This window comes from Falco biarmicus, chromosome 3 (assembly GCF_023638135.1).
Source record: "Falco biarmicus isolate bFalBia1 chromosome 3, bFalBia1.pri, whole genome shotgun sequence".
Taxonomy (NCBI): Eukaryota; Metazoa; Chordata; class Aves; order Falconiformes; family Falconidae; genus Falco; species Falco biarmicus.
Window position 1 is genome coordinate 61,732,627 of NC_079290.1, and position 26,759 is coordinate 61,759,385.

Genomic DNA, 26,759 nt, shown 5'->3' on the forward strand with positions numbered 1-26,759 from the left:
GAAGTACATCATATTTTCTTTTACACAAAACTGGAAAGCTTCCAATGATGTGATATCCCATGAAAACTGAGAATTCACCAAAACTGAACCACTTGCAAACAAATTCACCCTGTCCTAGGAAGTACTTGAAAACAAGGAGTGGAGAAAAAGTAATTTTTGTTAGCCTGAAATATTTGATTTTCTAAAATGGTATGTTTCTTTTTTTTTTTTTTTTCTTCATTTCAAAGCAACTTTTTGTCTCATTTTTCTATTAAAAACACTAACAACATGAGAAAGAAGTGTGGGGTTTTTTGGTCAAAATAATTTTTTCACTGCCACCACCTAATATTTTCATTTTTCCTCTCCATAACTCAGTCCAGTGTTTCTTTCCATTGCACGAGAGAAAAAATATTTGAAACAACAAAATTGCTTCCTTTAGGGTAGGAGGAGACAGGCAGAGGAAATCCCATTCCTCCTACCTCTAGATTTTGGCTCGGGCTATATCTTTCTTTCATTTTTTTCTTCTCTAAAAGACAGTTCTCTCAGGGATATTAAAAAAATTTAAACTGGGTTTTGTGGAGCTAAACCATAAACTAAATGGCCTATGCTGCTCTACAGAAGGGAGTAGAAGTACTCAAGGGACAGACTCTGGCTTGAAGCTGGCTTTACAATCAAGCAAGCCAGTCTAATAGATCTGGAAGGTCAAGCTCCAAGAGCTTCAAAGCCTGCTGTGTCCATCCCCTGGGGAGTAAGAAACCTGTTTCTAAGTTTCTGTTGCCGCTCAAAAATTTTTGGATAATACGAGAACTACAGGACACCATTTATCTCATGAATTTGCATCTTCATACTTCCTTTCTTTCCCCTTACTCCCCACTTACCTATTAGGATCAGACACAAAGGCAGGAATTTAGAACTTTGCTGCATACTCAGTAGGATGAAACAGTACTTTAAATTCAGCAAAAAACCACTGAAAATAGTCAGGTGTTTTCAAACTGTCAATCCAGGGTGTCAGGGCAAAGTGGAGCCAAATTAATAGCTGACTGAGAGGTGAAGTGTCTTGCTCCCCAAACTTCATTCCTCCCTTCTCTCACTTTCATCCACATACACTATTCACTCCCTCCCTTTTATCATCACAAACACGAGAATAATTGTAAAACAAAAATTGCCTAAACTCACTATGCATGCAAAAAATTAGCACTTTTGTCCTGGCTTAACCGCTTGTCATTTCAGTGAGCTGAACTGGTTTACCCTTTGAGCAACTGAACATAAGACCTGGCACACAGGGAGGAGTGGGAGTATGCAGCTGGGAAAAGGTGCCCTCTCCTTAAAGTGATGGTGAGATGACATTCTAGCTCAAGTCGTACAGTGGAAGCATACCCTCAAGTATCACATCACCTGCACATACAGGGAAACTGTTTTAAGTTCCAGTATCACCAAATTGTTGGTGTGGGTATGTGTGTGGGGTGTTGATAGTTTTCTCTGTATATATGTATCTATCTATCTTTTGGTTCTGTGAAATATTTTCAATATTCTATGTTGCTAGTCAATATAGGACCAAGTGGTATTAACTGAACTTGCAGGTACGATTTTTTCACAAGGTAATATGTCAGGTACTTAAATACAGTAAAATATTTTGAAGGTGCTTCTTCATTTATAGAAAATTATGAAGAAAAATGAGCTATACTTACGAATACGGTAGCCTTTAACTGTACAAGCCAGGCTAAATGCCTGAATCAACCAGCAACTGTTCTTAATTAATGATTCAATGTAGCCACATGCTCCTATCTGGAAAGTAAAAGAACAATTTCATATAACAAGACGTACCAGAAATAAAGCTAAGAAAAGTTGTACCTCTTTACATTACATGGGAATATTGTGACTACCCTTGGCTATTATATCCCATTATTAAAACAGACATTAGAAGAAAGAATGCCTTAACCGGCAAAACACATCACTTTTAGATCGCAAGGATTTGTTCTTTTGATTATCAGCGAGATAGAAGGTATGTGGGTTTTGTTTGTGTTTTTGTAGAGAAAGTGATACATCTGGCACATGTTGTAATGTGACAGCTAAGCAACTTTTATAAATGACTGACTCAATCTCGCAAACATACATGGACAAGCTTAACACACGCGTAGCTCCACTGAATTCCCAAGCATAAAATGAAGCACATATGTAAGCATTTAGAACATTTGCAAATTCAAACCACCCATAAATCAATTTTATTTCAGTACAGTGACTTATATAAATGTAAAAAGAAAAATGTCTGCTCTTTTCAGTCCAGCACTAAAAATGTTCAAAGCTAAAAAGCATTTGCCAGATATAAATCTAAATTTATCTTTCAGAAAGATTTAAATTACTGGCTTGTCTCAATCACCTACCAGTGCCACTACAAGAATCTGCTCTAAAGAGTTAATTAATGTAAAAAAAACTTCAATATTTTGCAGAAGAATTTGACATTTAATTATCAAACATATCTATTTTCACCTGAATTTCACACTGCTTCTAAAGGAAACAGAAATGCAGTTTGTAATTTTGTAGTTAACCTCACATTACATCACACAGCAACTGCATCTAGTAGTAGGTTTGAAAATGCTAGTTTTAAACAAAAGTTTTAATTAAATGTGCACTATTTATCAATGTTATGACTAATCTTGCACTTCTTACTCACTTCCCACTCTACTGAGATTTTCACAAGACTTCTAAGGAGATACTTTACTAGGAAAAGAAACCAGAACCTGGCCCTTTGAAAATAGCTTGTGAGCTTTTACAGAGCCCAACTGAATACATGGGTGCACATTTTCCTACAATGTATATGCATTACCATTCCCTGGATATTCACTTGCAGTTTCTGAATTAAAATGCGGCCTGCTTTGTGCCTGCAGAAGGCTGTGGTCCTGAAAAAGGATTTTTAGTGACCACTCAATGCACTGTGCACCACTTCCAATGAAACCAAAGTGCTGAGGGCAGAGGAAAGACAGCGGCTACTTACTGAGAGGATGTTCTTCATTGTGATCACGAAGACATTGTACGCAATCAGCCAGTCCCAGTAACGCAGAATGCTCCTGATGGGCTTCAGCAACAGATCTCCACCAAAGAGAAGAAAATAAAAGCAAGCTACCAAGTAGCCCATACAGAATATGCTGATCCTCGTGGTTCCCGTTATGAAGATTATAGTAAGCACAAACCAGAAGAGGTAGCTAAATATTATCACCTTATACATGTCTAAGTAGGACCTGGAAGTAAAAGAAGGAGAAAAAGTTACCATTTTCTGAGGGCAATGCTATCTTTCCTCTTTCTGCACTACTGGGTGACACTTGTGCCTAAGGTCTTCTGAGCATTCTCATTCCACTTCAGCATTCGCACACCTGCTCAAGAGTAACACCATGATCAGCGGGTCTAGCTCATTCATGGGTCTCCCTGGCTCATATACTCCATAGCCCCATCCAGCCTGGCCTTGAACACTTCCAGGGATGGGGCATCCACAGCTTCTCTGGGCAACCTGGCCCAGTGTCTCGCCACCCTCACAGTAAAGAATGTCTTCCTAATATCTACTCTAAATTACCCCCTTTCAGTTTAAAACCATTCCCCCTTGTCCTATCGCTACATGCCCTTGTAAGAAGTCCCTCTCCAGGTTTCTTGTAGGCCCCCTTCAGGTACTGGAAGGCCGCTATAAGGTCTCCCCAGAGCCTTCTCTTCTCTAGGCTGAAGAAGTCCAACTCCCTCAGCCTGTTTTCATAGGAGAGGTGCTCCAGACCTCAACAACCTGGTCTAGTGGAAGGTGTCCCTGCCCATGGCAGGTGGGCTGAAACTAGATGATCTTTAAGGTCCCTTCCAAACCAAACTTTTCTATGATTTTATGACAAGCATCTTGCTACACCCGGTTAGGGCACTTTGCATCATGCAGGATCAAGCCTTGTATCATGAAAGGGGCGAAAACATGTTCTCACCAAACTTCAGGATAGAGCGATATTATCTGGCAATGCTACATACACAATTTAAACGCTATCTGAGATCATCTTCTAAAGAAGTCTGGGCGGTATTATAGCAAATCTCTCTTATGAAGCCAACTACAGCACTCCACTGCAAACAATTCTGTATTTATTGATGACTATGGGGACATTCAGTCAGGTTAAAAGCCTAGTTTTCAAAGACAGCTGCTAAAAATATCTTTCTCCAATGGAGATCAACTGTTAAAGTTTTGAGGGGTAAAAGGCTTCAACAGAATACAAATGTGATAGAATTTACTGAAACATTTGACAGGAAGCTACAAGACAGAGCTATCTGAAATCAGCCTTGGCCTACAGTGGGAAAGGGTGAGAAACGATTTGGTATTTTCAGATTCCTTAAAACCTTGACTTACTATTGACTCAGGGAGCTTTCAAATAAGAATATCTGCCAAAGGCAATACTGAATACTACATATAGCTAAACACTGCAAAACCAACTAATTCTTAGTTTCCTCCCATTTAGTGTTTTGATTCCAGATGTAACTGTGTTTTCAGGGTCTGTTCACCCAGGCTGCGAAACTAGATTTGTCAGGAAACCAGGCAGGGATACAGCACTATAGGAGTACACACTTACCTAAGCCAAAACATGTAAGGAGTAAATGAACTAAACGCACTGTACGAGGCCACATTAAAAGGCCCCTGCTGCTTGATGTTCTCAGGCTCAGAACTTTCTAGGAGTATGTATTTATAGTCCTACATTTATAGGCCTGTATTACACATTTCACTTGCCGAAGCCAACCAGAGAGGCATTTAATGAAAGTAAAGAGAAAACTCCTTTATGTTTACTTCCCACAGACATTAAAGAAATTTATGGACTACTACCTGTGAAATCTAAAAATGTAATGACTTTAGAGATGCTACTGGGTTTTGGGTGATGAAACATTAACAAAGAATCAATATACAATGGAAAATAAAGAAGCAGGAGACATTGGCTGAACAGGTCTTCACTAACTTGATATTCCCTGGAAATGATGGTCTCACTGTTTCTCCAGAAAAAAAAAAAACAAAACTCAAACATAATATTTAGTGCTCCTTTAATAATAACTATTGATGTGTTGGATGGCTAGGAAGAGATCACCTTCCTGACACTGCTCTAACAATTGCAATATTTAAAACCACTTGTCCTCTGCTATCAACAAAATGCATCAGCATCTTTTGAGAAAAACCCAGAATAGAATTGAATTGATCAAAACCCAGCAATATCTTAATAGTCATCAATAAAAATGGACTCTGACTCTTAAAGACAACTGGAACTAGCTGGATCTGAACTTTCCTGCATAGGTGCATGGCACTTGGTGGAGTCACAGTCCAACAGCAGATATCACTCTCAGATTAAAACTTCCAGAAATTAGAGAGAATATGAAAAGGAAGAGAATAATTTAGCTATTTTTTCACTATGTTAACTATTTGCTACATTTTAGCAGTCGTTTAAAATATTAAATACATCTGTTCTTCTCATTTTCAAAATAGACATTAAATTTAATAGCACTGGACATCTCCAAATGAACAACAAAACAGGATGTAAAGAAAAACTTCTCAAAAGGCAGGAGGCAATACAAAATTTTTTAAGTGACAATGTAGTTCTTAGAGATTAAAATAATTCTGATTTTTATAAATATGCAACTACAAGCAAGCCCAACCATAAAAATGGCTCCCAAGAACTCATCTTGGAGTGGACATGTTACAAAATGGTGTTTGAACAGTAATCCAGGGCACAGCTAATCAATGAATACGACCAACCATTCCAGGTACCTTTGTGCTGGCCCAACAATAATGCCACATTGAACACGATGGACAGAACTATACTTGATTAGTTTCAAGTAGATAAAAAGATTTCTGAAATCACACTTCTTTCAGTTGCGGTATGCCAAAAATCCCTGTTACAGCGTGGAGTCATGCATCTGCCCAGTTTTCATTTTTTATAATGATATAGGTAGGTTAAGTGCTGTGAGAGCAGGAATGAAGATGTGTCTTGGTGGAGGACTTCCCTATGTATTGCCTCTCAAATCACTTGACACATTCTCAGACGCAAATCTTTAAATTCTGCCCCAAATCCCAGAAAGTTACGAAGTGAGGAGTTTAAGTTCCTTGCTCTGGAGATTATAATGCAAAGTGGGAGGCTGATGCACAGACATCTCAACAGCTAAAAAGACACTACACAAACCCAGAAGGGTGCTTACCCTCTGTTTGAAAACTTCTTCACAGACAGAAAAAAATGCTTAGTCTTGAATAGCATATACTGTAATTTCACGCTTTCACTGAAGACCACATAGATCATTAGTTTAATGCCACATAAACCTTCCAAACCTCATCTTCTGAGTGCTCTTTACATCTACATCCAGTCACAGAGAAGAGAGGCTAAATGTGTAATCTGACAATACACCTAGGAAATCTGAGCAGATGCTTCCTAAGGGGAAATCCCCTCAGCTCTGCATTCCAGCCCCTTCTTTGGCTTTGGTTCTTTGAACTGGTTTCAAGAAGCAAATTTGCAAAAGCTTATATAACTGGGTGGAGGACAGAAGAAAGAAATACTTTTCTGTCCATTCAGCCTATGAGCCAGCTCACTGCTGGTGTGATACAGGTGGGAGCATGTAGCTGGAGGTCAGGAATACAGCCACACATCTGAGGAAGACTAGCCACTACGCCAGTGTACCAAGAGCATCAAACTATGGCTGTCAGTAGTAAAATAACCTCTGAATTAGAAACTATCCAGAAGAAACCTGAAAGATTAATGAAAAGTAAAAAAATGTTGATTTGCCAACTGTGTCATTAGCAGAACCCACTGATACAACTCTGGATAACATTTTGGAAAAAATTACTTTATCTCTTTGCTCAAAACCAAGGAAAACAAAGCCTGAAGTTCATTCCACCCATCCATAAAAGCTACTGTGACCTCACATGGCTCTCCCATCAAATACTCTGCTTTCATTTACTAAAGCTTTATTAGTCTTATCATGATTGCGTCGATATTTTATTTCCACAGGAATTAATTTTTAACTGTAATACCATCCAGCCTGTTGCAAAAGGATTGCTTTATGTGTAGTTGTTTTCCCAGCGAGCTCAACGCTGTGTTTGGCTGTGGCCAGTCTATTGCCCAGACCTCTGCCTGCAGCACCATGAGGTGCTGATGCTGCAGCCAACAGCCCCTTTGAGGAAAGATGTTTGTCCTCGGACAGCACTTTGAAGTTTCAGGAAAAACACACTTCTGCTTACACACTGGTGAGGAGCCTATTGTGCTGTTGCACAGACCAGTATAGCTCAATGTTTCTTCATGCTGGAGGGGCTGCCGTTATGTAGCCTCATTGCCTTCCCTTATCAGCCACCTGCTTTGCTTTGAGTGTGGCTACACACCCCCATATAACACCAAGGCTCTTCCCACAGCGCTCTTCTGGTGACTACCCTCTCCCTCTCCTCCAGCCATATTATCCCTATATATATTCGTTCTGTAAGCTACCCCTACTACCCAGATTTCTTCTTTCTTTCCTGTCTTCCCTGTCTCCTATCCCTTACATTTTTAGCAGCCTGTGTGACCTCTAATCCTAACATTGCTAATTTCTCATCAAACATCCACCCCCAAAGCCTTTCCCTGTAGCTCCATTTCAGCTTTCAGAAAGCAGTTTCATTGATTTTCCCTTTGCCAATTAGTGACATCAAACATTCTGAAAATTTGCTCTCTTATTTCAATGGACGTCTTCACATTTAGTGTTGTGGATCCTATAGGTCTCAGTCCCCACTATTTTTGTCAAGCCTTCTCTCAGGACTGATACCCTCTTACTCTCACTCTTACCAGTGAGGTTTTTTTCTTCATGCTTCCATCTGCTTTAAACATTCCCAAATCCACAGCTGTGTTATTTGTTGGGGTTCATTTTATTAGCGACATAACGTTTATCTGCTTCATACAAAAAAATATGACAGGAAGCCTGTAATGATGGTTTGCAGATCCTCTCTCACTAACCTAAGTTAGAAGAAGTGTAGTTCCAAGAAAGGCATTACAGCTGCCTTTGAAAGACTTCATCTGACTCACCTGGTAATGGTTCCCAGGGTTCAGGTATTAAAGGGGACAGTTCAATGACTGGTTGTTAACATTGTTTCTGCTCTTAAGAGGAAAAAAGTAGATTACAATCCCCCCCTTTTTTTTTTCCTGCCAGTGTCTAGAAGAACGTCTGCAAACTGCTTGGGAACTGAAATGAGAATTTTCCAGCATTAGAGACTGTGGGAAAGGATTATCCTCAGTGAAGTCACATTAAATCCTGTTTCATTTTAAAAGCTCCAACTTCTATTCTTCATTTTTATTTCTGTTTCAAAGTCCTTTGGTTGTGCTCTCCCTTGGGGTCAAGCACATATCCCCTGAGAAATCTGAGGGTGGAAATACAGGAAAATTTCAGGAGATCTCTTCCTTAGACTGTATTTATCATTGTTGAGCTGAAATATTTCTCCAGAGAGAAGAAAATTAAGCATTTGGAAATATGTTCTTTTTCTGCCACTGTTTATATTGCAGTTAAAAGCCTTTTATCCATGCCTACTGGAAAAGTGACCAACTAGCATCTTCTCAAGGGAAGAGATACTTCAGAAACGGTGCTTCAGTCTGCAACTGCCACTTCTGTTACATGGCAGTAAATACACATCGGTCTTCTCAGAAAACACATGAATACTAAGCACTAATTCTTTTTATGCTTTGTAATTTATTCATAACCAGGTTGTCTTCACTTATTTGTTTGGCTCTTTCTGACTGACTCCTGGAAAAATGCCACTTTTCATTTCACTTGCTTGGATAAGCTTTGAACCAAATTCTTGTCCATGTTACTAAACAGTCAGACTATTCTGAAACTTCTGTGGCAAAGTGCAAGAAATGTCTTTAGACAAAGCCCTTTCAGTTCCAAATTGTCTTGGATGGAAGCCAGATAAATATATTTTCTTCTGAGGTATATCATTGCTGGATTCTCCAGAGCTTGAAAGTTCTTCTTTTTAAAGATTGATAATCCCTAATAAAAGATTCAGTCACTTTAAGAGACTGTCAGCCATTCTCTGGTGCTTCTTTAAGCAAATTAGGCATTCAAGATGGCATATGTGCAGGGCAACCTCTCAAAAATAACATAATCTAAAGCCTGGGAAAAACTGCATTGTAATGAAAGCATTGAAGAAGATACTTAAGAGCTCAAAGAAAGGAAAGATACCATCGAGAACACAAGATCTATTATGCAGTTTGTACTTAAGGAAGGTCTGTTTATACCAATACACACTGCTCTACAAGTATGTTCCCATTACAGATTCAGGAAGCTAACACTACAAACAGCAAAAAAATATAAAGTTACAGCTTACCTGCCCAAGCATCTACAAGAAAGGCTATCATAAACAGGAATTTCCTCTGTCCCTGAAATTAATGGGTTTTCTATTCATTTGATGGATTTTTCAAACAAAAATGTCCCTGTTCTGTTTCGTTCTCTGCCTTGTTCTTTTCATTCTGCTTCTTATTCACACAACATAAAACTATCACATGAAACAGCCACACAGATTTCTGAAATTAGCTGGAACAAGTATAAAGTGATCACAATTTATTTGTTCAGCTCACTACTGTTAATGGCATTCTTTGATTTTCTGCCTTTTTTTTTGTACTCTCCACCAGTAAGTAATATTACTTACTGCTTAATACAAGTTGCAAACTCCCAATTAAATGCTTGCGTATCATTAATCATCCATACACAGGTCTACTTTGTCAGCACATACCAAGCAGTGTGTTTGAATGGATGTGATGCCACCAATGACTTCAAGCTAATGCACACCATGCATATGAACCAAAACAGAGAACTTAACCCGCAGGATTGTGGAGAGGCAGCAGGCCAGTCCAGCTTGGACTTCGCTTTCCATTATAAACCTGATGCTGATTCCGATCCAAAATCTTCAAAGAACATCCCCTGTGCCTCAAATTTTTCATGATTGGTCATTTCGGAATACCTTCTAGAGATGACAGAAATACCTACCAGATTCCAGGGACCTTTGAAAAGATGCCAAAAGAGGCTGTTTAAAAAGTGATTTTCTTGCCTCTTTTTCCCTTCTGAGGACAGCCTTAAAATACATTCTCATCATTAATGAGTTTTTTCACAATGATTTTTTTTCTGGGCTCTAAAGGACCAAAATTCAATTTCTTTCTGCCAGCAACCATTTCACCAGTGATAGTCTTTGCCAGTGACCAATCACACCAGTGTGCCTGATGCAACTGCTGTCTTAGCTTTTGCTAAGATGGACACCACTAAAGTGGTAAGAAACAAACTTGGAAAATCCGCACTACACATTCCTCTCAGCCAAGCCCTATTTGGCAGATGTCTTTTGGAAAGCATGCCCATTTGATGGAGCATTTTGCGATGGAGAGACTGTGACTTCTCTCTGCCTATGTTACTGAATCTAGAGCACTGGGTCCACCGTGCAGACTGGAAATACTCAAGGGGGAGAACTGTTCACCCTTCACCCAGAACTGACTATAAATCTCTGAACAAATGAGTTGAATGTATGTCCGTGGTCTCCTCTTCAAAGCTATTTCAAGATAGATTTGGCCACCATTTTCAACAGAAACAGGATCAGCTTAAAGATCTTAAGAAGGGCTTCAGGTGATACCACTTCTCTAGTAAAAGAAATAAAAGTTTATCAGCAAAAGGAAGATTTTGCTAGACATTAGTTGATTTTTTTTTTAATTCCTTTCACACTCAGACATCCGTTGGTAACATGCATTTACAAACACCTAGTCTGACAAACACAATTAGCTAAGAAATCTTAACTCTTCTTATTCTTGTACTACTGCATCAAACTTTCAGACACAACTTCGATTAAGAATATGCCCAGCACAATCCAGAAGAGCTGAGCTAATCTGTGCTTGCAGAAATGATCACATAGGAATGGTCCTATTGTTTGAAGGCTATCCAGAACAGACTCTCTCAGGCTCTGCTCCCTATTTATATTAGGCACCTTCTCGAACAACCCTACATCCAATGTTGAGAAACAGGAAGACACCGCAGCTGTCTTTCCAAGACACTTTCAAGGTTCTTATGCCTGGATGAAATAGCACAAAGGACAGTCTCTTACACTAGAGTATTATTTTGATTGTACTTAGACAACAACTCAGCAGGACATGAGTGATGACTTTGTGGAATTAAACGTATACATGGGCAAGTTCAGACTAGAATGGATACTTGCTAACATGCCTGTGTTTTGGGGAAGCCATCAGAGTGCTGAAGTCTACCATAAACACTGCCCCACAGGACATTCTTGGAGGGAACACATGTGTTCAGGCAAATTTATCCCTGAACATCCCTCTGGGGAGCACTTAATCAGCAGTGTTAGGAAGACTTGTTTTCATCTGCCCTTTTCTAAACCAGAAGCTGATCACCTAGAAGCTATCTTCTGTCTCATACAGCAGTAAAACATGTCAGGAGATGGGATCATACATGAATATAAATTCCAAGTAAAACTGGAAGCTGTGAGAGTTTTCATTTCAGACCAGAGGACTTTACAAAACCGCAGCACTATATTTTCCAAGTGTTTAAGATTCAGTTCTTACCGGCAGTGAATGAAGTCAGGAACAGGATTATGCTGGCTAAAAGATGCTGCATCAAGATTCATGCAAATCTCCACATTGTCTCCAGCCATGATTCGTACTGCAGCTTTATTTTCATCCTCAAATGTCTGCCTTTGTAAGGATGCACACAGCAGCAACATGAAATCATCTAGGAGAAAGCAGTAGTTGCAAGGAAAAATTCAGTCATTAACTTAGGTGTAGGGAGTTGTGGTAATGTATTATAATGTAGCTACTAGATTGTTTATCCACGCTTTGAACCTCCAAGACTGTGCTACTCTCATTTATCACCAATTTGAAATTTATTGTTTTTAGTTTATTTATCTGTCATCCTCTATGATTTTTACTGATAAATAAATTAGAAAAGGGGGGAAAAAATCATACTTTTCGATGCCACTTCACTGAAAAGCTATATGGAAAAAACCAGATGCAGAAATTACCAATTCTTTGAATTTTTCTGCTGCATACAAAGCCACACTTAGTATTCAATTTCTTACATACCATGTCAACTCACTACTGAAGAGTAAATAAAAGGCTGGCTTCAAATTACACTGTACAGATGCTTTAAGCAAAGGACATGTAAACACTTCACAATTATGTGCCAAAATACTTACAGACAAGGAAGACAGGGTTTGGTCTCACAATGAAGTCTGGAAAGTATAACCACTTTATGATGTTGGAGTTGAAGTTGGCATTACCACTTCTCCATGGATAGTCTGCATGACAAAGGCACGCAAAAATGCAATCAGTACTTTATAACAATTAGTTCATCCTTTTCTTCTGAATACTTACCAATTTTCCACCACTCTTCTGTAAAACCAAGCGGTAGTAATTGTCCATAAAGGGTAAGTGTCCTTACCTTTACAAGGAGCAGGTGGGATGCCAATGCAAAGGAAGTACTGGAATGTAATGATGCATGCCAGAAAACAGCAGTATTTTGGCCAGATCTCTGCAATAGCTTTTCTTCTACGTCGATACAGTACAGCAATCAGCCAGAAGGCATGAATCATGGCATAAAAATCCATTCGTTGACCAATTACATTCACTGATAGAAGAAAACAGGTCTGGAAAAGTAAAGAAACGTAACATTTGCAACCTGATGGCTAGTCAATGCAGCAATGATAAACTATTCTGGATCCTGACAGAATGCTTGGACATATGCTGGGGCTGACAGCAGGAACCCTGTGCAAACCAACACACCAAACCAGTTTGTAACTCTCCAACAGCAACCTCCCCCACCCCACTCCAACACCACAAATTTTTTATACTCTTCTATGAATGGCAGCTGAATACAGTGAATATAGTGAATACAGCACTAAAGCAGGTTTCCATTATGTGATATCTAAAGATACAGAATGGAAAGAATGTTGTCACAGTAGCCTGTATGTGAAAGGTTCAATTGCTGCCAAGCAAAGCACGTATTACACATCCATATATTTTGATAGCACTTGCAGATGTGAAAAAGAAGAGGAACTATTAATAACAGCAACAACTGAAGTGTATCCTCATGTGAGAACCAGACAAAGAGAAAAGGGATTTAGAACCATACAACTTCTATTGGTTATAGACAAATTCAGTCAATTCCTGTAAAGCAGCTTTAGTTCTCCATTCTAAAGGCTCTGCATCCCAGACCATTTCTGTTCTCTGGCTCCACTTAGAGTAGTCCCTTCCTTCACTCAGTGCCATGAAGCATGTTTTCAAACTTAGTGAATAATTCATAGTGATCCATTTGTTCAGCACGCTTCACTATTTTGATTTTCTCTCTCCTTAGATTAGGATGAGGTTAAATTTATTTCCTGAAGGAAATAGCTCGCCAATTAATTTTAATTTTCACTCATTCTTAATCCTCAGACTGGCTGTGAACAGTTTACTCTGTTGATCAGTAGCAAGGGGTGGTAGTGTTTAATAGATAGGTCAAGTGCATCATTATGATTAGACTTGGGATGCGTTTGCTTAGGAGTTGCCTTCCTCAGATAGCCATAGAAATTTGTGAAAGTCACTATTTCTGCAAACATTTTTGAAAGTACATTTCATGTGTCTGCGAACAGACGAGGCAAGGGAACAAAGATGAGATTTTTTCTTTATTTTTTTTCCCAGCACTTCCTCAGTGATAGCATGTCTTCAAGGCAGGTTCAGTTCTGATGTTTTGCTGCTGGATTGGGTGAAGCAGACAGAAGGAATACATTAGTTCAGCCTAAAGCCCAGCAGTGGGCCACTCTGCTTGCAAACAGACAAGCAGATCTTCTACTAAATAAGACACCTACCAGGTATTTAGGATACATCATGGATCTTCAGAAAAATCCCTTCACTCCTTTGTACCTGCTTCTCCTAATCCTCTGTGTAGTTTTGTGTACTGGAGAAAGAACTTTGTCTTACACTAGTGGCACAAAGCAGCAATAACCTTTGCTGAAGCTCTTGCTCCTGCAGACTGCTAATAGCTATAGTAACAAATATAAAGAAGAAGGATGCACCTGTGCTGCCAGAGGCAAAAGAAGCTTAGAAATGTTTAGAAACAATGGCCTGCTAGCCCCTGCCACCTTCTGCTCCTGCAGTCCATGGTTCCCTGTGTGTGTGTGCATGAGAAGGTATGCCTCAGTTCTGTCCCTTGTCCCATCTCTTAGTCCTTTCCAGTGAAAAGTAAGAGGAAAACCACTACTAGCAAAACCCATTACTGTGGCAAGGTCTAACATGAGCAATGACTAAGCAGCATCCAGCTGTCAAACACATTTCAAGGTAATGTTCAACAATAACACAATCAAAAGGTTTGGAATGATAGTCTAAAGAAAATTGATATATAGTGATATACCTCCAAACCAAACTTGTAGAAGAAATAGTTTATGAAATACTTGACACAGTTTACCAGCCCATCATCCAGATGTGCTCTTGTAATATCATGGAAAATGGTTTTAGTCACAGGTGCGGTAAGGTTATTTCGACATCTGTAGTACTCTTGATGACGGTAGATTGTAACTTCAAAAGCCAGAATAGCCAGCATCAGTAAGTTATTCTATGGGAGACACAATCAGAAGAATATTAAACAAAAATCACAACCATAAGAAGCTATAAATTTGTCCAATAAGCATAAACCCATGAATACCAAAATGGATGTTACCACTGAGTGCTTCTGCACTCAAGGATGCATTGGCACCTATTCCCAGCTACTACCATTGAAACAAAGTAAGGTTCCTACCACTTCTGGGATTTCAATGAAACCTACATTTAGAAGATACAATTGAAGACATTCATCAAAAGGATAATGAACACTAGTTGTGGAAAGCAATGGGAGGGCAAATGCATTGACCCATCCATATGCCTTCTGTTTCATAGCTTCTCTCAAGACAACATGCTTTGCTTTGCAGGAGATAGAGGACAGAAGCATACACAAAGTCATCTGCAGGGGTGCAGCTGGCAAGCACTAACTTCCTAAAACTGCAAGGATGCTGGATAGTGCAAATATATCCTGGATACTCTTAAATGAACAGTCCACCAGCCAGTCTTCACTCAGACACAGCTCCTTCTGTCCCAAAGCCAGATGGACTAGGATGCAGTCTTGAGCAGCTCTGAAGTGAGTTTTTTCTCTCGGGAGGGAGATCTGCCCTATGTTCCACAGAAGAGAGGTATTAACCAACTCCAAAAATTGGTTAAAAAGACCAGGTCAGAGAAAGTCACTCAAGGAAGTCACAAGTGATGGTGAAGAGGCAGTATCTATATCTCTGTACATTAAGAATTATTTGGGACAAGAATATCCTGACACAAGTACCGCTGGGGTTTTTTTACGTTCCAGTTTGGTTGTGGTTTTGTTTAGTTGTTTTTGTGGTTTTTGTTTGGGTTTTTTTGGTTTTTTTTTTTTTTTTTTTTTTACAAGAAGTTATTTTTGCTTGTTGTTGCTGGAATTCCTGTTCTTTCTGGGGAGTTTTACAGAATCCATCACAGGCAGGCTCCCCACTTCAACACTGCAGACATTTTGAATGTCTGTTATTAAAGGGGCATAACAGAAATACACCAAGACTTGAAGCTTGGGACCTTCAAGTCTAGCACTGAACTGAGTTTGTCTATGCGAAGGAAACATTTTATTTGTTAACTCAATGAAAACCTTTGTAGAATAATCTAATTCTAATCTAAATAATCTAAATCTAGAATTCTAATCCTGAAGTGGTATTTGTTTATAGCTGTAAAGCTCCTAGCACCAAGCCTAGCACCAAGCACTAGACAACTTCACTCTCCATGCAGAAGAACTTCTTAGGTCAGTAATTGCTCTTCCCTGCCTGTATTCTTCACTGGGGGGGGGCATGGTTATGGGAGTGAGTGGCAGAGGAACTACCAGGGCCCAATACGTTGACTGCCAGAGCCTGGCAGGTGCTCCCGACACAAATGAAGCACACAGAGGCAAGCTCTGAGGGAAGAAATGAGGAATAAATCCAGTTAGATCAAAACTTGCTGTTCAGTCAACTATTTCTGACAGCCTTCAACTGTGGATTCAAAATTTTGGAGATTCTTTAAATGAAGAAGAGACGTTCAAGGTCTGCTCAGGGACTTGGCACATTTTTATTGTAAGTAGGGTTTTTTAATGAAGACAGGAATAATAAAATACTGCTCACAGGCATCAACCAAAACCAAGAAGAAAACCAAAAGACATCCATTTACTAGCACCTGAATGATTTATTCCCTAAACTCACTATATTTTCTAAGTAGTTACTGAGGAATAAGCACTTAATAAAATTAACTGCTTATAGCATATACTGTCATTCAAGGCAATTACTCTAACGAGACCCATCAGTCATTTGGTACCTGAAAGCTATGTATGTCTTAATTACTTAGAGTTCTCAAATATCACATTTCTTAGAGTGCTTTTAACACGATGATATAGTCAGAAAGCCATACTTCTACATGCAGATTATCTTAATTAGTACTGAAACCCTTCTGCAAATGTCCTGTGTAACAGATCTGGCTTTCTGCTGTCTCTTCCTCTCTGTACTTCCCTACTGTCAATGGCTTGCATTACATTTTTCTGTGTGGCAGATGACTTATTTCAAAGACATTGCTAATTTCATCACAAATAAGAAAATATCTCAAGACTGATAATTAAACAAGTTACCCTTAAATACACAAGCAGTGGATAAGACTTCCTCAATCCAACCCACTCTGCAGGATCAACTGGCCCGCTGTAGAGGACTGAGGTTTTGAGTTCTTCTAAATTGACCTTAGTTTCATTCTCTCCTGGCTAAAAAGAAAATGCAACAGTTTACAAAAAAAATGAGTTTAAGGCTGCTTGGGGAGGATACAATAATCAACAACAATAGATCAGGTGAACTGTAGTTTTCAGTACTTGATATGCTTCCTTTTGCTCTTCTTCATTGAAGAAGGCAGCAGTCAAACCTGTTCAATATGCACTTGTACTCACCAATGTACAGTTACTGGAAAAAGTGCTGGGATCAATAGATGTGAGCTGGTACAACATTTTGCAGACAATAATCACACATGTCCAAACAGTGCAGATACTTGATGCCAATGGGCGAAACTGAGCATATGGCAAAGCAAGAGCCCAGGCAATTAAAAACACAAAGTTAAACAGAGACACCTGAAAACACAAAAACAGTATGGAAATTACATGGAGTAACAGGACAACTGAGAAAGTCTGACCTTTTCCACAGTAATTAAAAAAAAAAAAATATCAAAAGAAAGGGACATAGAGAAACTGAGAAAAATACTGAAAAAAATTTACAATATTCACAATAACACAGACACAAAGTGGAAAGTGAAGGAGGAAAAACTTAATAGTTGGTTTAGGAAGAACTTTATATCCTACATAATAAGAATATTAAGAATATTAGACCCACAAAACTGCATACCCACCCTACAAACAGACATGAAATAAAGGACCACATGCTGGTTCTACTGCTTTAGTACACATGAAGCAAAGAAGAGATGTTACAGATCCATATGTCTGTGGAACCCACCCTCATCCTCTTGATCTTCCCCCCCCCCCCCCGCAAAAAAAAAAAAAAAAAAGTGAGGAAAAAGGATTTTTTATTTTGGTCTTTAGTGAATTCTGTCCTACTAGCCCTGTTCAAGGAATGGCTATGTCAGGTAGAGAACTCACGCTGCCCACACCAAAGGCACAGCTAAAGGTGTTGCGCCCTTTTTCTTCAGGCATATTTCCACATTCCAGTTTCTTCAGTACCAGACCCAGCTAAAGTAATTTTCCCAGATGTTCCTTCCCAACCTCCATCCCTGGATGATGCCCACAGCAAGCTTGAGCAGGGGAGGGATTATGGCTCTTGAGTCCACAGAATTAGACTAATAAAACTTAATATCCGGAGAAAAGGGTAGGGCTGAGCATGTCTAGGCAGACAGAAAACCACTGTGGAAGAAGATGTCAAGGCAGGTCCCCAGCAGCTGACAAGCGCAGCTGGATCCCACACTTGCAGTGAGGTCTGACACGAGGAAGGCACCTCCCCACATTTGGGTGTGCCACTGCGCAGCAGACACTGACAAGTCCCCGCCATGGGTGACAGTGGGTGTTTACTTGCCTCTTTCACTGTGACCCAGATGATGTAAGAGGAAACGATTTTGATGATATGCAGCTCCAACAGCCACCACACAAAGACTTGCATCTTATGAAAATACTCCAGGAATTTCAAAAACAGCACTGTAAGGCGGTCGATCACCAGATGCCACTTGTTCCTTAAGTCTGCAAAGATGTTCAATCAGAACCATTGGGAGGAGAAAAACAGAAGGTCTCTGTAAAAAGGAATGCTCCGCTTTCTACTTCAATGAGCTTTCTACTTCTCTTCTAGGCTTTAGTGTAATACAAAGAGGAGGCTAAAGGTATGGCAAATAGGGCTGAGACCCACCTAGCTGTGTTGCTCTCCCTTCTGACTATAGGTATCTTCATATGCCAGAGTTACCTAAACCGCTTTGCAAACAGCACACCTTCCTAGAGTGTGGTTTGCACCATCCCAGGACAGACATCTTAAACAGGCCAGGCAAGCTGTAGCCCAGTTGAATATTTCTCTCGGTTGAAAAGGGAGCTTTAGCAAGTTAAGATCCTGAAGTTGGGTGAAAGCATCCCATCACAGATAGTAGTTTTCTAAAAAAGCCATCCTCCCAAACAATACCCCAGAGAGTAAGCATGTGGCAACTTCTATTACATATGACTATATATGATAACACATATGCTGAACAGTGCTCTCCAAGCACTGTCTTTGCTTGTGGACTGGCTATAAAACTGTTTCACCAGGCTGGTATATATTAGTATAAAGTCTTCACACTGTATTAGGGGTTTCAGATGCACTTTGGAGATCAGGAAGGATTTTCATGCTGTGAGAACATTACAGTTAACATCAGAGATGGAAACATTTGCAAGTGACACTGAAACACATCACTGTCTAAGCTGGTAAAAATGCAACTTCTGTATGTACTTATCTTATTTCAACTTAACTGGTTATTTTGTATATAAAGCAAACCAAGATGTTTATTCTGTTCATATTTGTGTGAAGAACACATGTACATTTGTGTGAAAAAGCAGACTTTTGGAATACCTGACAACCAAATTCTTTTTTTTTTTTTTTCTCTCTCTTCTGCTTTTTTTCTGACCACAACTTAGAAAATCTGGATAAAAATGCCGAGTGATGTAAATTCCATAAGTACATACTTAAACTTGACAAACTAATTAAGCTATAGAACTCTAATCCTACATGTGTGCTTTTATAGGCAAAATGAGTGTATTTGAAAGTATTTATAGAATTAGATGTTCTTACTCATTCTTTCATTGCATTTATTTTCATTTGCAGTGTTGCTGCCATGCAAGGTATATCCAGACAGTGCCAGTTAAGTGGAGCAGGCAAATAAGGTACTGTAGCAAGCTCTGTCTAGCATGTCCAGGCACTACATGCATCTACAGGGACAGGGGATAAAATACATACCTAACCGTGTGCAGTGAAAAACTGTACATCACTGTGTAATAAAGTCTGCACACATCAACACGTTGAAGTCAAAACTCCAGCCACATGACTATATAAAAATGATATAACTCTTTGGTAGAAATAAATGCATGTACAGCTTAAAGATGGATCACACATGGCAAGCCAACACCTTGTGCTATTGCCAAGCTCCACTTGCTGCGGTGCAGAAGGGGCTCCAGGGAGCAGGCTGTGGCTCCCTACTTCCCTGCTTGCATGCGTGGCTGCACAGGGTGACCTCCACCAGCTGGCTTCTGTCCCCAAGGCCTTCCAGCATGTAGGGATGGCCAGACTGCAACAAACTCATCACCCCTCATAAACCGCATGAGAGCGGCCAAGAAAGGTTTCCATGGCCCATGAACACCTCTGTGAGGGAAGACATCCCAGCCAGGAAAGGGAAAATAGTTTCAGCTCGGCTTTCCTGGGGCAGCTGAGTGAGATGTACTGCCATTTTGCCTTGACAAAGACCCTGTCCCTATTTATGTGCCACAGTCCTGTGAATATTGGCATGAGCAACTAAACCTGTGGTAAGGCCACTTCCAAACAATAAAGCTTCCTCGGATGTTAAATGCTCTTCCCTGGTTTTCACTCATGGCTCATATTACAGAAATAATTCATTTTAGAATTACAGAAATAATTCATGTTACAGTTACATCTTACAGTTACAGAAATAATTCATGTTAGGAGTTCATCCTCATCAAGGATGACAGCATCAGCCCTACCCATGTCTGCCCTGAAGCGTTTTTATGTTCATCTGGCATCAATTATACATTCCATATTCAGAAGTGAAAAATATGACACTAATGTGCACATGAATAATGAAGCAAAGCCTCTGGGACTTCTGGAGTGGAGTGCCTTGAAAGCATGCAGTACCAGAGATTAAATATGTATGTATATTTTCTTTATTATAAAGCGATTTCACTCTAAAGAAGTTCTTAGGATTTCAGATAACTGCCTATTAATCCAACCCAGACCACCTAGAAGAAAGACGTGGGGTTTCTTTTGTTTTCATCTTCACAGCATCCTACAGAAACAGTACAATTTTTCCCTGGAAGAGACTGTAGCCTGTTGAATAATTGACAAGTAACCATCTGCTCAGTTTAGGCTCTTTTGGCAAATACTGTACATAGAATTAGAAGGAAAACCTGATGATTGAAGTGAGCAGGGATGACCAAGAATGAACCAGCTGTTGCCACTGTTAACTAAGGCTGAGGAAGGCAAAATTTGCAATCTGAAGAGCTTACCTGTAGTTTCTTCTTCCTCTGATTCATTGTCTTCATCATCATCATCTTCCTTCTCCTCATCTTCCTTTTCTTCTTCTTTTCCTTTTTCGACCCTCCCTTTCCCTCCCTCCCCCTCTGGCTCTTCCATTCTTTTCTCACCAGCCTCTTCCAGCATTTTATCCTCTTCCTTTTCTCTGCTGGATGTTAAATTCATCATAGTTATGTCAGGCAGGCTTCCATCTTGGTGCACCAGTCTGTTGGTAAAGAGTAGCGTGTCAGCAAACTAAGCAGTAATGACATCGTAGTGTTTTTCAAGATGATAATTAGAAAAAATAAACTGCTCATGGAAAATGCCTTAGAAGTGGAAAAGTTAATGATTCTTGTATTTTCTCCAAACACACACTGCAAATTGAGTTGGAATGTATTAGTAACTACTTCTCACTCAGGTACTAGTGGTTAGTTAGTAATGAGTGGTATTGACACTTAAACTTGACATTTTCCCCACTGGAGAAAATGGTCAGAGTTTAAGATGTAGAAGCATGAAATGACATTGTTTAAGAGGAAACATTTCATGACTTCATAGGGGACTTACTCATTTTGGTGGTTTGGTATTTTTTTCTTGAGGCTGCTCAAAGTAATTGGAACAGAAAGAAAAAGGGAGATGAGAACAGAGGGGTTACAGAAGAAGGTCATCAACAAATATGTCGTGCTACAACACAAGTCATAAAGCGTTCTTCTACTCCATCTGCAGAAGCCTTCTGATGCCAAGAGCATGCCATCATGACATTCACAGGGCGCTTCTATAAAGAAACATGGAATTGCAGCACAGATGGAAAGGGGCCAACCTATTTACACCAGCGCTAAACATGGTCAGTGTTGTACCATGCTGTCAGTAATGCAGCTCAATCATCACAGGTATTTGACCGATTACTGTGAATTCATTTCCACCTTCTTCTAATTTAATGATGCAGCTGGGGAGCCAAGGAATTTGAAAATTTTCTTCCAGCTGTGTGTTTGGGAACAAAAAAAAGCAAAAATTCTATGGCTGTGGCTTCAGTGTATTTTATCACGTCTGTCTTTGATAGTGCCATTCATTCTCTCTTTTCTACATCTCACTGAGAATTTTTCTTAGATTTCTAACTGTCTCTTACTAAAAACTATTAATAACTGTCAGACTACAAAAACTGAGATACAACTGATTTAACATAAAAATGGCATTTCACTATTGCTATGGTGCCAATTTTTCTGAGATTTATTCAGTACATAACTTCTTTTTACTGAGAAAGAGAGACATTCTCCTATAGCTTCGGCTATTTTCTTTTTTCTCTCCCAGCTGTGCTGTTGGTACTCACCTCCCATATTTGCAGAAAACCCACTTTTCCTAATTCCCTGATTCTATGTGCTTTGCCGAGCATAGCACTTACTGCCATAAATAGTCCCTTTAAATATGACTTCTTGCAGTAAAGTCTCGCTTTGGCAAGTGCATATCTGTATGATCAGGTCACTAAATGTTTAGTTATGCTGTTGAAATTACTACACTCAGCATACTTTCAAGCACCTGTTAGACTTCCTGGACTAATGTAACTAACTTTAATACGCTACAGTACCATCTCAGGGATTTATTTTACATGATGTAAAATTCTGGCCTATTACCATTTAGACAGGAAACTCTGCCAATTTTAACTAGGATTTTTACAGTTCAAGAAACTAAAAACCTAGATTTACCCATCTGATCATTAAAAAATGTGAGCATAGGCTAAGCAGTCAACGACAAATTCAAACAGGCAGAATTATTTTTCAAATATCTGGGAGTTGCAGTTTCTTCAGGACGGAAACTTTGGTGGCTCAGATGAGGGAAAAAGTACAGAAATTTGAGTAAATAGTCCTGAAGTAGAAATACCGCATCAATTACCAAAAAGCAGAAAAGGTGGTTTAAAAGTAGAAGTTTAACAAGACAGTCAAGCACCAATAAATCTTGCTGAATAAATACATTCATGATAATGATTACTAAAACCCCGTATCATGGATTAGGCAGTGAACCTGAGTGTCCAACAATCTGAAAGTCTCTTATACTCAACAATATATTCAGTAGCTTTGGCATCTGAAAATAGGGCTTTTTGTCCCATATACTTTATTTTCATATTTAAGCTAGCACACATACTAAAAGGATATTCAAATCTCTGTAAAATGACTGAACAATAATATTCCCTAAAATAACACAGTGACTTTGCATATCTACCTACAACGCTAACAAATTACCAAAAGGAGGGTCATGTACAAAGAAGAGAGAATGAATTTTCAGTTGCAGTTCAAATGTTATAGGGATCCCCAGTTAGCATAAACCATCAGAGCCCATTTAAAAGGCAATGCGCCATCAGATGGCATTATATGGCATCCATATAATCAGACAGGTTTTGCACACGTGCAACTGCATTGATTGTAATGAGGTATCTTCCCAGCTGACCCCCATAACGGAAAAATCTACATTCACACTGGTGTAAATCAAGGACTTAATGACTTACCTCAGCATAAACTGGACAGAAACACAGTAATCCTATAGGATTTTGTATGAGAGGACTCAACTTCTCTTATTCCTATAACTCCCAGTCGTATCCAGGAGATCCAGAAAGTGATGGGGTTATAAAGATGGGTACATGCAATATATATATACTTGACAGAGCCTCAGTATGAGCTTAGTTTTCAGTATGTCACTGCTTAGTTCTATCAGCATCAGTAGGCTTGAGCGTGGGACCGCATGCTCAGGAGACTCAAGGCTAAAAGTCCTGCCCACTATTCAGAAAGCCAGTCTACTTGGAATCTTTCTTCCCAAACTTCCCCATTTACTGCTAGGGTTGCTTTTCCACTTTTTAAAATATTTTTTTTCCCCACTACAAGATCACACGATATCATGAGGTATTCAGATATAAAACCTACACTGGTTTAGAATATCTAAGACAAGCGACCCATATAGGTGTCACAGCTAGTCAGATGTAACTTCAGGTTGATAACTGCTTACCAGTGGGAAATTATCAAAAATAACAGAGAGATATTGTGTCTGATACTTAGGAAGAGAAATAACTAAATAATAATGCAGACAACATGCCTGGAAGGTACAGCCACTAATGCTTTTAACTGAGAGCATTTCTTACCCTCAAATTCATTCAATAGGGTATCAATAATGCAAAGTATACTAGTGGATCTAGTTTTAGGTGATTTCAAAGCAATTTCAGAGGCACCAAAATCAGACATGTGCCCCAGGTTCTCACTGGACTTCTAGTACTTTCATCTTTTTGTACTTTCCTAGAGCAGAAGATAATTAATAACAACTTACTGGACGCATTATGAAGCATCTTTTGCCTTTGATAATTTTTTTGCAATCTGTTTATGAATTGTTTGAAACTTTGTGGCCCAAAATGATTTCCCAAGTATGTGTCATGCACAGCCTTAATAATAGAAAGCTTTCTGCTCTGCAGAATGTTAGTGACCCATCCCCTGAATATTCAGCGTGCGAGGTTCAAACTGAGCACACAGTGCCATACTCTGTTGGCAGGATCCTGAGGCTTTTCTGCCTGCATCCAAGGCCAGCTGGTGGATACATGTCAGGACATGTGGACAGGTCAGGAGGGCTCAGCACAGGTGTGCCTCTCCTGTCTTTAGGAGATGCTTTCATGCTGAGGCTCTTGCTGCACATTGTGGCTGCATCGCAGCTGTGGCTGCACCTGCCCCCATGCTTCCACGCAACCCTAAGCCTGATCCATAGACTGACTCCCTGCCTTCACCACCAGTCTGGCTCACCTCTATGGACTTGTTGGGAGCTCACCAGGTTATGGCTGACGTTACTCTCTCCGGATATGATCCTCACCCTCAGTTGCTGGTTCCCATTCCTGACTCCCAGTGGGTGAGAGCCCAGCCTTGGCTCCTGGCTTGCCTGCCCTCACCGAGCTGCCTGTCCTTGCTGATCCCTAACACATGGGCTTCTTACAGACTAGGTTTCTACTCTGGTGGACTGTTAAGAACCCTGGCCTATACTATGTGATGACATCTGAAGAAGGAGTGTGACATGACACACAAATTAACTTCTTGTTAGAACAGGCAGCCACAATTATTTGAACTAGGGATTTTCTTGGCTTTCCTGTTTATATTCAGTAGCAACAACAAACTCAGAATTCCTTCTGCTCTCAGAGCTGATTAAACAAAAGCCCACATTTACTCCAGTCAAATATTTTGAAAGAAACCTACTTTATGAAACTGTTTTCAAGATGTCATTTATACAGGGATGATGAAGATTGCAATATTGGCTTTTGCAGTTTGGATCCTGTAGCGCCCAGCTCAGCGCATGAATTAACAGCCTTAGCACGCCATGGTTTCCATGTACTTCATGTTCCATTTGTGTCTCTGAACTGGGAAATCTCAGTCTGTACAGACTCATAATACATACCGCACATTTCACTGACCTGGCCTTCAGATTCTCTTAGGTGCTTGTGAGGAAGACAGGGATGTGTGTATGTGCGTGCATGCAGGCATGCATCTTTCCATGCACAAAAAAAGGGTAAATAAAAAAGCCTCCTCAACCAAGTATGTCTGCAGCCAATTACAAATAGCAATGATTATTCCAGTATTGAGGCAAGGGCAAAATTTAAGAGAATTCCCAGTTGGGTCATGAACTCACAAGGTACAAATATGCAGGAGAGATGTATTAACTGAGCCACCAGCTTTAGGAAACTACAATACCTGAACATTATCTCCCTGTTTACTTCACAGTACTGTATGCAGCAAAGTGTACAGCAAGTACATTTTTTTTTTTAAAGGCAATTAAGAAGTAAGAAAAACGTTAAGATACATTTGTTTTAAAGGAAAGGAAAAGTTGAAGTACCCACCTATTTATTATTAGATAAACACGGCCATTGACTTTGGCGTGACTATGAAGTGGGAGATGAAAGCACAAGAATGCATGAGATGAAAATGGGAAATGAATTAGAGAGAGAGAAAAGGAAACTGTTAAACAGGAATGAATGCACTTTCCTGTCTACCAAGAGAGACACATTGTCATAACAAAGCACAATCTGAAAGCTTAACACACCATGCAGTGAAAAGTCTAGGAAGCTTAAAAATGCAGTACTTCGATGTTTAGACCATATGAAACTTCAGTTAGAACTACAGGTACTTTTCATGGTCCCCAAAATGTGAGAAGAGCCTCTACTGTTTTCTCTCAAGTAAGCCTTAGAATATCCATATGTTTTTAAAACAGATATTTTACTTCTTTTATTTAAAAGAAATCGTGACAGAGCATCATACCATAGAAATTATCTACCTCACAGCCTTTATCTCTGCAGTACCATAACTCACAGTACAGCAAGGAAATAGGCTTGGAAAGTCCTAATCAGAGGATTTTTATTTCTCCTGCAGGTGTAAAATTAAGACAATCAGTTCTGTCATCTTTAAAAATAGTGAGAAGTGCCTCATTCTGCCAGTTCCAATGTACCAGTTTCTGTCCCCTCTATTTGAGGCTGGCAGTGCCTTACTCTTGAACCTACTCTGCAAACTTTGCTCATGTGAAGCAGCACCATAATACATGAACAGCCTCAGCAATTTTAACAGGACTCTTCAGTTAGACACAAACATAATACCACAATTATACATGGCTTTTCAGGGGCAGATGGAGGAACTGGAGCTCTTGTCCCTATTACTTTCATGACTAGCTCTCAACTGCTGTGGTTATTTTAACAAGTTTGCTATTAAAAACATTGAGTTCTGTCTGCTTACTCAAAACTAGGATTCAGTTTCAAAATAGCAGCATAAAAGCAGTTTTGAAAGGTAAACTAGCTGTTGAATCAGTGCTACAGTTTTCAAAGCAAAAGGGAAAATTAAGTTTTAGTGGCTTCGTTAAGAAAATTGCACACACCCGTGAGTCTTTAATCTGTGCTTTAATTGTCCCTGCAGCTTATTTCTATTGCTAGCATTACTGGTAATTTGGAGTTGGTTGTTGTGCTAGTTCTTATCCAGCTTTATGCATCATCAATACA

The 26,759-nt window shown here is 39.6% G+C and overlaps 1 protein-coding gene across 14 annotated transcripts in view; it reads right to left on the reverse strand.

Moving 5' to 3' along the window:
* Positions 1 to 26,759, reverse strand: part of PIEZO2 (piezo type mechanosensitive ion channel component 2) — a 315,127-nt gene that overhangs the window by 57,064 nt on the left and 231,304 nt on the right. For 9 of the 14 annotated variants that reach the window (XM_056332062.1, XM_056332065.1, XM_056332061.1 and 6 more), the window contains 11 exons: positions 25,614 to 25,655; positions 20,758 to 20,990; positions 18,083 to 18,243; positions 16,954 to 17,130; positions 16,648 to 16,773; positions 14,359 to 14,559; positions 12,412 to 12,616; positions 12,167 to 12,268; positions 11,538 to 11,703; positions 2,972 to 3,215; positions 1,668 to 1,764 (listed from right to left, as the gene is read on the reverse strand). In XM_056332062.1, the coding sequence (XP_056188037.1) occupies positions 1,668 to 1,764; positions 2,972 to 3,215; positions 11,538 to 11,703; positions 12,167 to 12,268; positions 12,412 to 12,616; positions 14,359 to 14,559; positions 16,648 to 16,773; positions 16,954 to 17,130; positions 18,083 to 18,243; positions 20,758 to 20,990; positions 25,614 to 25,655 (1,754 nt within the window). Of the gene's footprint in view, positions 1 to 1,667; positions 1,765 to 2,971; positions 3,216 to 11,537; positions 11,704 to 12,166; positions 12,269 to 12,411; positions 12,617 to 14,358; positions 14,560 to 16,647; positions 16,774 to 16,953; positions 17,131 to 18,082; positions 18,244 to 20,757; positions 20,991 to 21,328; positions 21,362 to 25,613; positions 25,656 to 26,759 lie in introns of all 14 variants that reach the window. The other 5 variants (XM_056332072.1, XM_056332069.1, XM_056332071.1 and 2 more) reach the window with 2 other exon arrangements.